The 15709-nt window shown below is 43.3% G+C and overlaps 1 protein-coding gene and 1 long non-coding RNA gene across 2 annotated transcripts in view; one reads left to right on the plus strand and one right to left on the minus strand.

Annotated features, from left to right (window-relative positions):
- The window catches only part of COL19A1 (collagen type XIX alpha 1 chain), a 332279-nt gene that overhangs the window by 18740 nt on the left and 297830 nt on the right, over positions 1 to 15709 (minus strand). Inside the window, exons 43-48 of the mRNA XM_072965486.1 lie at positions 14710 to 14754; positions 14544 to 14606; positions 10077 to 10112; positions 9896 to 9940; positions 9011 to 9181; positions 7339 to 7405 (exon numbers count right to left, since the gene is read on the minus strand). Of these exons, the coding sequence (XP_072821587.1) occupies positions 7339 to 7405; positions 9011 to 9181; positions 9896 to 9940; positions 10077 to 10112; positions 14544 to 14606; positions 14710 to 14754 (427 nt within the window). The remainder of the gene's footprint in view (positions 1 to 7338; positions 7406 to 9010; positions 9182 to 9895; positions 9941 to 10076; positions 10113 to 14543; positions 14607 to 14709; positions 14755 to 15709) is intronic.
- Positions 4515 to 11196, plus strand: LOC140697632 (uncharacterized). Its single transcript, XR_012074781.1, has 4 exons — positions 4515 to 4602; positions 9292 to 9481; positions 9925 to 10019; positions 10917 to 11196. It is a non-coding gene; the product is annotated as an uncharacterized lncRNA (long non-coding RNA).

A 15709-nucleotide genomic window follows, 5' to 3' on the forward strand; every position in this document is an offset into this window, starting at 1 on the left:
GTAAAACAGAAAATTCCTTTAAATAATGACTTCTGGCTGTAAATTATTTAGCTTTAAGATACACTCAGAAATAGTCATTTAGCATAAGGGTAATTACTTCCTCTGAATCCTACTCCATGGTCATAATTTAAAATAGTAAGTTTCTGAGCCACTAAATAAATTGTAGAGACCTGTATTCTTAATTGCTTTTCCTCTGTTTTCAGGGATCTTTGGTCCATTAAACTGTTTTTTGGCTGTGCTTTCTAATGAGGCAGGAAATTGAAGAGTTCAGACAGGAGCTTGCATAGACCAAACACACATATTCTGTCTGTGCAGGCAAACCCATAGCAGTCGTAACAAATGAGACCAATGGCTTGCCTTCCTTGGAGAAAGGGCTCATTAACATAATGCAGACATTAATATTAATGTGATGGGAAAGTACATGATACGGAGAAGGAAGGGGCATTCAGATGTCATCTGGCCTATGTCTACCTTCTTTTTCACAGGTAGAATGTGTAAATATTTTCAAAGAGAGAAATCTTTTTCTCCTATTGCCCATTCAAATGTTCGATCGCCCATTTTCTTGGTACAGCTTCAACTTACTTTCTTTTGTTAGCCCATTATGGAAACATAATGAGCATTTCTCTTGGGAAATCAGTCCTATACTTGATCATATGGTTACCGTTTAGGCTTCAGGTTAAATAACTTTTCCTCATAGCCTTGGTAAATCTGTTTCATAAATCACCTTTTGGTTCCACTCTTCCAGGGCTTCTCCATAAATCTTTTTTTTCCCTTTTAAAAGATTATTTTTTATTGAAGTGTAGTCGATTTACAATGTTAGTTTCAGGTGTACAGCAAAGTGACTGTTATACATATAGATACATACATAGGTTAGGCAGTCAGATAGAAATGAGCACCGGGCATGGGGAGAGGAGGAGGAAGGAGCAACCCTGAAAATAACAGTACACCTGCACTCTGGATAAGGGGCTCCAAAAACTTTCACTTTCTCTAAATGAGGGCCAGCAAAGAAGCCAGCCCCAAAGCTGCTGCGGCTGCGCGGTAGAGAAGAGGACCCGGCTTAACCTGACCCAATGCTTATTACAATGTAATTAACATTGCAGTTTGAGCCCCCTCCCACAGGTTTTCTGTGTGCATCATGGGTAAGAACATGCGCAAAAGGGTGGGCGTGCCTGAGCACAAGGAACCGAGCTGCAAATCAATCAATCACAAAACCCCGCCTAAGCCAGGACAGAAGACGAGGGAAACAAAGGAGCTGCATCGTTTTTTCCTCTTTTGGGTTGGCCCGCCCCCAGTTCTCAGCAGTGTACTATATTTTACTACCTTTTTACTTCACTAATAAAATCTTCTGTTTATATTACGCTTTCTGTCTCTTACTAAAAATTCATTTTTTTTCGGGTGACTAAGAACCAAGGTAACTTTTGTTCCTCTCTTCCCGGTAACAAACACACACACACATATATTTTCAGTTTCTTTTCCATTATGGATCATTACAAGAAATTGAATATAGTTCCCTGTGCTATACAGTAGGTCCTTGTTGTTTACCTTGTCTATATACAGTAATTTGTCTCTGTTAATCCCAAATCCTAATCCCTCTCCTTACTTTTCCCCCACCCAGTAACCACCGTTTATTTTCATTATTTGTGAGTCTATTTTTGGTTTCCATATACCTCTCAAATATGGAAACCAAGTTTAGATACAGTTACTTCCTAATGGGCAAAAATATCAGAAGAGTAATTTCCTTTCATATCTTAAGAATTATTTTCTAATTTCATTTTCACCGTTAATTCCACAGCATCATTTGGTGGCTTCATATTCATTTTGTGGTTCATTGTGATTCAAGGGTTGTTACTGCTACGTACAACTCCAGCCCAATCCTTAGCCACCTTCATAAGCATGTTGCTTTGAAATGTTATTATGAGTAAAGATGGTAGATTGAACACATGTGTCTGTTTTAACTCTTTCTTGAATCCCCACGAAATAACAGTAAGCTATTTTCAAGGGCATAAAACCCAATTTATCCCTTCGAGATGTACAAATACTAACTACTATACATAAAATAGATAAAAAACAAATGATAGCACAGGGAACTACATTCAATATACTGCAGTAACCTATAATGAAAAAGAATATGAAAACATATATGTATGTATACGTATGACTGAAACATTGTGCTGTACACCAGAAATTGACACATTGTAACTGACTATACTTCAATTAAAAAAAAGGCATAAAACCACAAGAATGGGAGCATATGAAAGGAGACACCATAAAACTTTGGAAGCTGAGAACCAGATGGTGGAGAGACGGATGACTTAGCAGACTCAAGAAAACCAAATCTTTACACCAGAAGCTGAGAAACCAAATCCTTAAAAGGTTCAGGAGGAGGCCACACAAGATACACCTGGAAGTGAGGGTGAAGGAGGAGAACTAAGATTAGGGAGGTTGGTTGAAGAAATGGTCTTAGAAATCTTTTTCTCTACTCTGTCAGCTGGGTGGTTGTCCCTCCCCAATCTCAGCAAAAGGTTGGGATTTTTTTTTTATTATCATAAATAGGTAACCAGATCATCTCTGCACTGGAGACACCAGGCTGCATTAAGACTCAGACTTCCTGACTGAAACCCTGGACAAGAGATAGCTGTGGCCACGCTTGGTCTGTGGTCCCAGCCCAGTCTTCCTTCTTCACTCCCCACATGCTGGAAGCCAGGCAGGAAACACAAGTGTTCCCTTTGGGGAGTCTGACTGAAATAAGAGGGAAGACTTAAAGACAGTGAAGTTGAGGGTTCCTCAGTTAAAAAAAAAAGTTAGACTACCCTACAGTAGGGCTCATGGTTGACAAGTCCACTGTCCACTCCTAACTTTCCATCAGTATTTTAGAACCCATGATTCTGTATGAGCAGACAACCAAGGATTACTTATGGGCACTGAGGAAGTCCTATATGCTGAATGATAGACCCAAACAGAGACAGAGAAGCAGCCTGGAAGAAATAGAGATGATTTCTTGATTTCTATGATGTGGAAAATATTTTTTAAGACTATATCTCCAATTATATGTATCTATAAGATGATGTGTATACAAATGTGTATATACAAATACATATATAAATTAATATCTGCAGGAGGAGATGTTGCAGTCTTGAAACAAGAGGACAGGATAAACAACAAGTTTCTACTGTATAGCACAAGGAACTATATTCACTATCTTGTATACCTATAATGAAAAAGAATATGGAAAGGAATATATGCATGTATATATATGACTGAAATATGATGCTGGTGTACACCAGAAATTGACACAACACTGTAAACTGACTAGCCTTCAATAAAAACAAAGCATCATGCTGCATGAAATTCATCCTCGAAAGGTTACACTCCATCCGATTTCATGCAGGTGACATTCTCAAAAAGACAAAACTACAGTGACAGAGAACACATCAGTGGCTGCCCAGGAGTGGGGATGGGGAGACAAGACTGTGAAATAGAGTCGGGGGAGTTTCCCTCAGTGATAAATAGGACTGTCCTATACCCTGATGTGGCCGTGGTTGTGCAAACATACGCATGTGTTAACATTCATAGAAATGGACATGAAAGGGGAAAAGTCAATTTTACAGTCTGCAAGTTTAAAAATAAAATGTAAACACATATAAAGAAAAAGTGAACAGGATAATACATATTCATACACATTCACGTATTTGTGGATGAAATGATGAATGAAAAACGGAGAAAGCCTAGGGAAAGGGGCTTTCCTGGACACTGGAAATCTGGAGGCAGAAACATTGTCCGGGGACACAGGTCTAATGTTCCTTTCTTTCCACAGTAGCAGGTGTGACTTTGTTGCTTTCAAGTTTGCCTTAAGAGCCAAGAGAGCCAGATGTTTGTCCACATACCTACCTAGGTTGGTGAATTCTTCCTGCAGAGTGATGTAAATCCCCAAATACAATAGGGTGGCGTCAGAGCGAGAATTAAGCTTCTCAGATCTGGCAAGAGTTTCATTCATATGGGCAGCATCCCTGACAGCTGCAAAGCCCTCATAAAATGAAAGGAAGCTAAGCTTGGACACATAGCATCTGTCCCTTCTCTGTGTGGCCACCTTGTGTGCAAAAGGATCTGCCCTCTTGGCCAATACAATCAGGAATTTAATCTAATTCTAGATTGAACGTCTGTGCATTGTGATGAAACCGGAAACCTAGACTTGGGATTGGTGGAGAACCACCTGCTTCCACCATGGTTGGGTTTGGGATGGGGCATCAGAATGTTGAAAGAAGGCTTGGTGGCCTGGGGGACACTCCAAAGTGTGAGATCTGTGGGGGTTGGAGTCACCTCAAACGGAGCTGGAAAACGCCACGAGGAGAGCCTGAGGTTTAGGTCCTGGTCTAGGGTTTTACTGTTGTCTGGATGTCCGGAATGATGATGTGGGGGAGCAGGACACCCCACCCCCGAGCCCCACTGACAGCCCCTGGCTTGCTGAACAGGGAGACACTCTGCAGAGGCTGTAGACGTGCGGGGCCGAGTGGAGCAGAGATGAGGACTGGCCGTGAAGCTCTCTCGTGAAATGGCTAAGCAAGAGAGGGGCTGATGGATGCTGCTCAACTGTAGCACTTACTGGTAACTGTTTTAACATGTGAAAATTAATCTTTGCTTTTAAAGCTTTCTGAAAAGGCAGTCTGCGACCTTGGAGCGCTATGATTTGTGAAAATGGAGGATTTCTTTTTTCTCTTTTATAAATGGTGTTTAGAAGCCATGGAAAAGGTGACTTTGAAGTGGAAAATTAAATAGACTGAATTGAAATAATTTTGGGACAAATTCAAGTGCTAAGGAACTAAGTTCTTACAGGGGCTGGTGGGTATAGCTCAGTGGTAGCGCACCTGCTTGCCACACACGAGGTGCTGGGTTCAATCCCCAGTACCTCTATTTAAAAAAAAAAATACTAAATTCTTGGTTCCAGCTATAATTTTGTTGAAAAGAAGACAGTTTTCTATACTTGTGGCAACAGAGATAAAAAGAGGGGGTATTACAGGTGGAGTCTCAGAGTCTGGAAGTCTGAGGAAAAATTTTCCTTTGGGGCCCCTTTAGAACCATGTCTTGAAGCCAGGACATCTGTTAGCTTCTGAGGATACTGACCACTCACAGATGGCGAGCAGCCCACCCCCCCGCTCTCCCTCCTCAGGAGTCACCTCGGAGTGGCCTGGACTGGGCGGCACAGAGCCTCCCCAGGCAGAGGTGGCCTGTCTCCTCCATCACAGGTCCTCAGGGTCCCCACCTTCATCCAGTGTCCGCTGGACTTGGAACACAAATACCTCCCACATCTCCACATGTCACATTTTTCTGAGAGTGCCTGAGTATATTTTCTGACCTTATTAACCAGCCTTTAAAAAGTTAGACTAATTAACTACTGAACTATTTACTATATGTTATCTAAATTCTTGTAAGAAATTGAAGGTCAACATTAAAGTTGTCTGAGTAGGTGGGTGTAGCTCGGTGGTAGAGTGCGTGCCCAGTACACATGAGGTCCTGGGTTTGATCACCTGTACCTCCATTTCTTCAAAAAAAGAGCTAAAGGGCAAAGGAGAATTTTAGATTGCAATCCAAAAACATGAAGTTGCTGGATTTCCCTTTTCACAGTTGTGGGCTACTAAAGATGCAGATGCTAATCCGTTTAAACTCCAGTGTGGGACTGGCAGATACAAACTACCATGTATAGAACAGATAAACAACAAGGTCCTACTGTGTAGCACAGGGAACTCTGTTCAATACCTTATAATGGCCTATAATGAAAAAGAATATGAAAAAGAATATATATGTATAACTAAATCACTGTGCTGTATACCCAAAATTAATACAACATTGTAAATCAACTAAACTTCAATTTAAAAAATGGGGGAAAAAGAGAAATGTTTGAATTTAACAAAAAATAAGGATGCAGATGCTCCCTGAGGTCTCCAGGCTCTTGTGCCTGGGGGCTGGCTTCACAGACACCCTCCGCCTGTGCAGTCATGGAGCCCCCAGGCTCAGAAGGGCCCTGTGCTCGGTCTGACGTTCTGTTGTGCCTGTCTTATAATTCCTAATAATTTTTGAACAAGGGCACTTCCATTTTCATTTTGCACTGAGTCCTGCAAATTAGCCAGTCCTGCCTCTGTGTCTATACATCTCAGTGTTTCCCTGAGAGCTTACGATGTCTTTCTTTTTCAGACTGCTGATGCTCGAGGGATGTTTGTTGAGGGGAATGTTTGGATTGCAAACGTTTAGAGTCAACTTTGTGATGCTTGATTCAAGAGTCAAAAAAAAAAAATAGAAAGAGAGAAAAGGAGACTTAAATGTAAGGTCAACATTAAAATGACAAAGAGAAAACCAGTAGCTCAAAAAGAAAGACTGGATGACTGCATTAATACACTATCATGTCAGAGCAAGGTAAAGATACTTATTAGAGGTCAAGGTGAAGTGAAATGAACAGCATGAATTCATAACCATTGAAAAAATGTTTCTTTCTATGTTGTCACTGAAGCAGTTAAAAGTCCCTGTGCTGCTCTGTCTCCAGTGCTCATGTGAAGTAAGATAATGGGCTCTTAAGCACCAAGATTTTTGTCTCTAAATATATATATTTATATATAAAATATATATATAAACAATAATACTAATTATTGTTTAAAATAATCAGGGCTTCCTGGAGAGCAGCTAACTCCGTATTAGCAGTAGAAAGGCTTAAGATGAACTTGGGGAACTTGTAATCTTATCCCTTGCAAAATTCAACCATGTGTTTTTAGTTCAGCAAAGAAAGGATGCTTTGCCAAGGAAGCAGGAAGCATGAGTTGCTGTGGATTTATTTTCTGAAGACAAACGATTCTCACTTTATTTGGCTCATGGTTGAAGGGCATGATCTTGATTTTAGCAAATCATTTGGCAAAATCATGTAATAGAGAAAGAAATGTGGAGTGGATTTTAAGAAAAATATATTCTTTACCTGAAAAAGAATATATATATATATATATAACTGAATCACTATGCTGTACACCCAAAACTAATACAACATTGTAAATCAACTAAACTTAAAAAAAAAATGGGGAGAAAAGAGAAATGTCTGAATTTAAGAAAAAATAAAGATGCAGATGCTCCTGAGGTCTCCAGGCTCCTGAATGAGGAGACGCAGTTACAGGGAGGCATGTTTAACTGAATGTGAGGAAGAAGTTTTGATCAGAGCTGCTGCATCACAGCACGGGTCACCTCCTAAGGTTACTGTTGTCCAATTACTTTTTGAGATGTTGTAGGAGGAATTCTATTCTCTACAGCGGGTGGGAGGGAGGAATCAAGTGGAAAATTTAGAAATGTTTATTAAGCAAATCTAACCTTCAAAAATCCTCAGAACCTCTTGATTAATGTAATTCTTTATTTCTTCAAATGAAACCACATCAGCCTAAAGAAAAAGGAAAAAAAAAAGGTCTGTTAATAGAACCTAGCATGAGAATACAGAACAGAAATATTGAGTTGGTGTGTCTACTCAAAACCTGTAGAGATCCACTGATCAAGCAAAATACTTTGGGCAAATGGCTCTATGAGACAATAAGTATCTTTTGTTTTGATCCAACGCTGGGAAGAAGCATATAATGACTTTGAAAGCTGTGGGTTGAAACCACAACCAGCGATATGACTGTGTTTCCTATTAAATGGACGGACATGATTTCATACAATTAGGAAAGACACTTCCCACTACTTCATTATCTGAAGTTACAGAATTTAAACCAGTGACACCATCATAATGTTTTAACTTCTGTCTAATCCCTGGACACTGGTGAAGTCAGTATCACTGACTTTACTGTGTATCTTCAAAGGAAGAAAACCTGGAAGAGGACTACAGATACGCTGAATTATTCTTTAAAATGTTTTATTCATGGGTAAAACTTGGTAAATTTCATCTTATAGTCAAGTTTATTTTGTAATTTACACATGGCAGGCATATTTGTATTAAGCATTTTTTTTTTTTACTTAATAGAAAATGTTACGGGATCTGGTAAAGGGAAGTAGACAAATGATGTCAGTTGAATTTTTACTCCCTTGACAGGTAAATTGACATGAATTTGACAAAGGATCTAGCATTTACTATAGTGATGTTTTACTATAGTACCTGATATTTTAAAAAGGGAGCTATTATTTTTCACAATGGTTAGGATTTCAAAGTATTTTGTTCCTTTGTATTTGGTGATTACTATTTGAGAGTACATTGTGTGGCATTAAGGACAATCTGATGGGCTCTTGAAGCAATGACTTGTGTGGAACAGAATAGTTCCAAGAATGCCCTACTTTCGGGGGAGGGTAGAGCTCAGGGGTAGAGTGCCTTGCTTAGAATTCATGAGGTCCTGGGTTCAATCCCCAGTCCCTCCATCAAACAAAAAAAGGGTGCCCTATTTCAGTATTTTGTTTTCACTGTGTATGGGACAAATGAATTAACACATCTGATACCAGTTACTGACACAGCACTGAGAGTTCAGTACACAGGCGTTATTCAAGGTGTGTGTAGAAGGGTGGGTAAAAATAAAGACTACCGTGAGAATGCCCAATTCGGCCCCATCTCTAGTCATAAACACATGGGCTTCCGTAACCAAACACTCTTTGCCAACCCAGTTTCCACTTCAAAGCACCACTCAGGGCAGATGTGTTGTTCTGATATTCACCAGGATGGAGTTTGAACTTGAAATAGAAACACATGTTTTCTGTGTCTTGTAAGAAGACATTATAGAGAGTATTTAAGAGCATGGCTTTGGGGTCGGTCAGTGACCATGGACAGGGCAACCCTTGATTCTGCGTTTGTAAGCGTGGGATCGTCCCAGAGTCGTTGCAAGGGTCTAATGAGGGAACAGTTTAGTGACACTTAGCGGAGGACGCTGGGTATAACTTGCTGCCCTTGTGGAGACCAGTCTAGGTTCATTTTATTTATTTTGAAAGGTTTACGACTGCTTTTGTTGTAAGAGGGACACATGGTCAATCCCAGCCAGGGGGTCCTGAAGCTCTCGGTACCACTTACCGGAGAGCCGGGCAGGCCTGGGTGGCCCGGAGGGCCTTGGTGCCCGGGGGGTCCCACGGAGCCCTTGTTTCCTGGGGGCCCCACAGGACCTATGGCCCCCTTCACACCTTGGAGGCCTGGCTTCCCTCGTTCACCTTGTGGGCCTCTGTCTCCTGGAATTCCCTGATCACCCTGTTAAGGGAAAAAAATAATAATAAAGAAGGATCTCTGCTGTGCGAAAGCTCGTAAGTTTAATTAGGTCCCATTTGTTTCTTTTTGCTTTATTTCTATTGCCTGGGTAGACTGCCCCTGGAGAACACACAGCAGTACCGTTTACAATGGCCCACAGATGGAAGCAAATGAAATGTCCATCAACAGACGACTGGATAAAGAAGTTGTGGTGCACATATATACTACTCAGCCACAAAAAAGAATGAACAAATGCCATGTGCTGCACCATGGATGGACCTGGAGATCACCATACTAAGTGAAGTAAGTCAGAGAGAGAAAGGAAAATATCATATGATATCACGTATATGTGCAATCTAAAAAAAGTGGCACAAATGAACTTATTTACAAAACAGAAACAGACTCACAGACACAGAAAACAAACTGATGGTTACTGGGGGGAAAGGGGGTGGGAAGGGATAAATTGGGAGTTCAAGATTTGCAGATACTAACTACTGTATATAAAACAGATAAACAAGTTTATACTGTAGATCACAGGGAACTATATTCAATATCTTGTAGTAACCTATAATGAAAAAGAATATGAAAAAAAGTATATGTATGTTTATGTATGACTGAAATATATATGAAATACACCAGAAATGGACACATTGTAAACTGACTGTATGTCAATAAAAAATACAAAAAATGTAACACTCGCAATAGTAGTATACATACCCGTTCTCCTTTGGGGCCTCTCTCTCCAGGTTTACCCATGATGCCCTGGAAAACAAAGATCAGCACTAAAAACCACTGCTTACCAAGATTTCTCATCAATCTGCTTGATCAGGAATTCTGGCAGGTAATCTGGGGTGCAGTTTTGCATTAGGACACCAATGTCCAATGGTGTTTTCCATACCTGTGCACCTGGTAATCCATCTTTTCCATTTATTCCCTGTAAGACAAAACATGATCAATGTTTCAAATTCGGTGTTACCAGACATAGCTAAACACAGCACAAGGGTAAAGTTTCAAGAACTTTATCATATTCCCACCGAGATGTTGGTGAGGCAGAGCAGTGAAATGGAAAACAAAACAGACAGACTCAGCCGTGAGTTTAAATTCTGATTCTGTCACTGACAAGTTCCACTTCCTTCAGGCAATTGCTTAACCTTAATAGCGTCAGCTCCTTAACTTATAAAGTGAGGATAAAATAACGGCCTTAAAATGAAGGATTTGGTGAAATAACAGAAAATGCCCAGCTTCCTGTAAATAGTCAACAGGGTTATTTCCCCTGCTTGTTCCATTAGGTACATTCTGAGCAACAGGGCGGCTCCCCCTGGTGCTGGGTGGCCGGTCTCTGGCATTTTCTTCTCCCTTCTAACGGTTTTTCTACCATAGAGAGTCATTCTCAGTAAGTGGTCTCCGCTGCTTCTTGGGAAATTTCATAACAAGGTCAGAACCTGACCCTACAATGAAATAAACCATCAGCCAGAGCACGATTGTTGTTTTTCAGTTGGCAAACATGAAAGGACAGCGAGAAATCCATAATCATGTTTTCTGAGAGTATTAAATAGCAGCTTTTTATGAGTAAACTGGAAGTTTCCAGAACTTTCCGAAGCAGTTCTGCAGGTGGGGATAAAGCCCAGCTCTGCTTGCAGATCTATAAGCCTGGGAGAGCCAGTGGCGGGGAGATGGGAGAAGGCTGGGGTCCAGTCAAATACCGAGAGCCCAACAGCAGGTGTGTTTCTGAGATCAGATCTGAAGAGGGAGCTCAAGGTGGGGAAGACGGTTTCTTAACCAGCAGGCAACTGGGAGGACCCGCTTCTCTGAGAAGCCCAGAAGACATTTACTGTGCTGGAGCGGAGTCAGCAAGGATGGGACTGCGGACAAGCGCATGTGGTCACTGCTCCCAATGACACTGACACCTGTCACAGCTGAGAGCCCAACCCCAGACCCCCACACTCCTGGGGACACCCTTGGAATTATCTACAGCACTCTAACTCAGATCGTGTTGCCTGAAGTGTCGGGTTCCAAGGGTCTATGACATCCAGAAACACACGCAAAGAGATCAAGCTGGTTAGGGGGAGTGTGTGAAAGAAACAACTGCGCCACTTGAATAAAAGAGGATAAATCCAGTGTAAAAATGTAATTCATGTTTTTGGTAGTAGTATAAGAAAATAAATAAACCTACAATTTTTTTTGTCCCTTGTCAATCGTCAAAGACTATCCTGTGTGTTCTCTTTTCTCCATGAAGTTGTTACTAACTTGCTTTCCATGGCAGTGGGATGGGGAGGGGGCCCTGCTTTCAGAAAATTTTAGAAAAGCCTAAATGCATTTACCTTTCTCCCCCTCATCTCACTTATCTGGGAGAACCCTATGCTCCTTTCTAACCCAGCAGGTGTAACCGATGTCCTGTCCATTGTCCACCTGCATCGGAGCAGCTGACTGGCTGAGGAACAGGTACCCTTGCTCACCTGTTCTCATCTACATGTGTAAGAGCATCTCGCAGGCAGCCCTTCTGCATCACTGGGCCACCCTTCCACATTTCCTGATCTGACTCCTTCTTTTCAAAAGCACTCTTTCACACATTTTCCTGTCTTGTCAGACCTCCAGCATCACCACCCTGCTCCTCACCGTCAACAAATGACTTCACTTCATTCACTGAGAAAATAACAGGAGAAGACACACTCCTCCACCAGGTCCACCCACCCATGTGGGTTTGTACTCCGACTCCCGCCCTGCCCCCTCCCTCCTGTGAAGAAGGATGCTCTGCACTGTTCCTTGTTAGGACCAATTCCCGCCGGTGAGTGGGATGTCAGTCTTCTCTCCTTACTCAACGTCCACTCTCGTATTTTCAGAACATCCCCTGTCCACTGGATCATTCCCATCAAGATGCTGGCATGCTGTGATCTCTCCCACTGATGACCTCCGCATTCCCAAAGCCAGCGGACAACTGTCAGCTCCCCTGCAACTTATCTGTATGTCGATCTCTCCTCTCTTAAAAACACACGTAGCTCCCTTGAAACCCAGGAAACCTTCTTTGCCAGATTTTCTTCACCTACACCTTCTCAGCCTGGCCAGATCCTCTCTTGACATTCAAGTGCACTTTTCTCTTCCCAGCTCGCAGGGACTCCATTTCGTCCAGGCGCAGGTTGAAATACCCAAATCAGTGTCTCCCGTCCTGGCCTCCCCATGAATTCCCAATGCATGTATCCACTGCTTACTTAGCATTCCACTTGGATACCTAGCACTGCTTCAAGATGAACATTTTAAAACAGAGAACTCTTGGTTTCTTCTCCCAAACCTCCCCTTCTCATCCAACGCACCGCCCTGACACAGTGGCTGTGACCCTACACCCCTGTTTTGATCTGTCTTCTCCTCCCACTCCACATCTGGGCCATCAGGAAGTCTGGTTGGCACTCCCTTCGACTCACATCCTAAATCCCCTCCTCCTCACATCCCCCCCCCCCCGTTCCCACTGTCAGGACGTCTCACGGGGATTAGGGCAATGCTCCCCACTGCTTGCTACCAATCCACTCCCGACAGTCAGCTGTCCACACAGCAGTCAGGGGGGCCCTTTAAAATGCAGCCTAATTAGAGTTTGGGATTTGCAGATACACAGTACTGAATACAGAACAGATGACAACAAAGTCCTACTGCATAGCACAGGGAACCATATTCAATATCTTGCAATAACCTGTAATGAAAAAGAATATGGAAAGGAATATATATATATATATTTATATATATAACTGAATCATTACGTTGTGCCCCAGAAATTAACACAACATTGCAAACTGACCATACTCAAAAAAAAAAAAATGCAGTTCAACCATTTCCTTCCCCGCTGCTCCAATGGGTCTCCATCATTCTTCAAATGCAACCCAAACTCTATTCCTGGCTTAGGAGTTCCTCGTGGTCTGGCCACTGCCCACCTCTCTCTCCTTATCTTCCCCGCCCTCCTTTAGCTAGGTCACTCTGGACTTCATGCCTTCTGCTCTTCCTTGGACACCACGGGCTCCCCTAGCCATTCCTTTTTCTTGAAACAATATCCCCCCAGCCCTGCCTCTCCATGGCTTGATCTCCCTGGTCATGCAGGTTTTGCCCAAACAGCAGGCCTTTCTGACTGTCCTGTTGAATGCCATGCTAGGGCTTCACTCTGCTCAGTTCGTCTTCCACCTGAAATTGTGTGTGTATTTATTTGTCTGCTACCTGTGTCCCAATACTAGAATGTAAATCCGATGAGTTGTAGGCACCCAGAACAGCGCCTAGAATGGACTAGGTGCTCAAGGAATGTTTGTTGAATGAACAAATTGCCTTTTGCATAATTCCCTGGGACCCTGATGGCAAGCATTTAGGAGTGGCTGACAGGGGTTGGGAATAGGGGGTTGGTAAAAGAGGGGAAAGGAGGAGGCAGGGGATGAAACTAACACTGATGGGCGTCTCCTAGGACAGACACCAGACATCTCACCATATGTTGCGTTACTTCAGTGACTCACAAACCCTTTGAGTTATAGCTCAAACCCAGATCTTCCTGACTCAAAATGGCTTACGTTTCTTGTATTTTTATGTTGCCTTTTCTGGGAAGATGGTGGCCGGGGAGGCACCGCCCTTGAGGTTTCACAGATAACTGAGCAGCTCCTGAACTCTGCACTGCTTCAGCACCCCCTTCTCCCAGAGGCACCCCCTTCCCACACACATCACCACAGAGAAACAAGCAAAGGGAGCAGCACCCACTATGAAGGGTACACCAGAGAGTGGGGTATGTCTTATTCCTCTTTATATGTCATCTCTCAGGGCCCAGCACATCCTTAGCAAACAGCAGGGAAGAGATGAATGAATATACATTGAATGGAACTGATTTAGTAGGAACCATTGCTGCATGTTGCATCAAGATTCCATCTCAGTAGCCAAGAGCTCTTCTAGGACAGGATGGCATGATGTATCTGGCAGCAGCGATTCATGAAAGTGTAAGAACGAGGCCCATAAAGGAGGGAATCTGAGAAAATAGCTTCTACTTGAGTCCTTAGCTGAACACAGGTGTTTTATCTGTGAGTTTCCATATTTCAGGACATGACAGGCCACTTTCTTTTCTAACTCCATGGAGAACATCAGACCTAGGAAATAATGAGTCCAATTTCCTGACACTTAAATGACCTCACTGTTCTCACTGTAGTTCCAGACACAGAGATGCTCACAGGGAGCTGGGACACTCGGTAGGAGCCACACCTCCACCCCCCCCCAACCAAAAGCCATTTGCAGAACCTGCTCTTACTTCATTGGAAATATCACACTCAAATTTCAGATTTTCAGAGATTGGTAAAGAGGCCAATGCTTAGAATTTTCTTAAACTGGCAAATTTTAAGGACTAAAAAGGACTTACGGGCTTTCCTTCGGGTCCTTCGGGTCCAGGGAAACCTACGTCTCCAACAGGCCCTCTTTCCCCCTGCAGATAGGTCCACAGACAAACATTAGGAGCCAAGAGAAGCTTTAAAATGGCAAGCAGTGCAACACAAGTACAATCGGTAAGTTAAGAAAGGACGACTCACCGGTTCTCCTGGAATTCCTGGAGGCCCTGGGGCTCCAGGTTTTCCCTGGGAAATCAAATCAAGGAGAAATATTAGGAACCAAATTACTGAACAATGCCCCGCGCTTCCCTCCCCCACCTGTGAGTTTCTTGTGCTGCAGGTGTGACCGTACGCTAACACGGCATTCCTGCCCGACGTGGTCTGGGGGTCCCACGCTCCGCTCTGCGGGCTCTGAGGTACAGGCCACTGTGCAGCCTCTCAGTGCACATGTGGGTGTATGGCAGGGAGGGTGACACTAATCTGAAAACATTAAACTCACTTATCCTCATGTCTGGAAATTTCCCTTGTGCCTGTTTGGTGGTTCTTTACTTCAGGGGGAAGGAGGGCACAGAGGGCCGAAGAGGTCTTTCCTAGACTTTGAGTTTCACAGGGAGGTTTTTAAACTCATAGTAAGATTTAAAAAGAAAAAGCATGTTTGCTTTGAAAAGCCATGTTTTGTTGAAAAGGAGAGGACAAGGTTGGTTGGTTCTAGCACACCATGGCCTGGAGGACCAGTGACAGAGGGCAGGTGGCGTAGAGACCACGGAGGGGGACAAGAGAAGAAGATGGTCCAGCAGAGATGGGCAGTGGGGAACAGGCTCAAGGACAGCATCTTTGAGAAGGAGACACCTCCTGTCCTTTGAGCATTGTGTGGTTGGGGATGTATGTGGGGCTGAGACCACAGAAATCCCAATAGGTTGGAAGGGGATCAAGAGGAAGGACCTTTTCCCCCACCTGCTGTTTAGAATGTTGGGAGCTGGCAGGTGGGCTCTGGCTGGGGGGTGAAGGGAGGCAGGCACGAGGCCTGAGATGGCATCCCCGTCTCCTCAGGGATGCCTGTGTGTGCAGCAGGAGCTCCTGAAATCCCAGGGACCTGAGATGGGGGAGGGTTAAAGCTGACAAAGCCAGTGTCCCAGAGGGTCTGGGTGCAGACTCAGGGGTGCAGAGTGCTTGGGACCCTGAGATCTGAGACAAAGCGACT

The sequence above is a fragment of the Vicugna pacos genome, chromosome 8 (assembly GCF_048564905.1).
Source record: "Vicugna pacos chromosome 8, VicPac4, whole genome shotgun sequence".
In the NCBI taxonomy this organism is placed as follows: Eukaryota; Metazoa; Chordata; class Mammalia; order Artiodactyla; family Camelidae; genus Vicugna; species Vicugna pacos.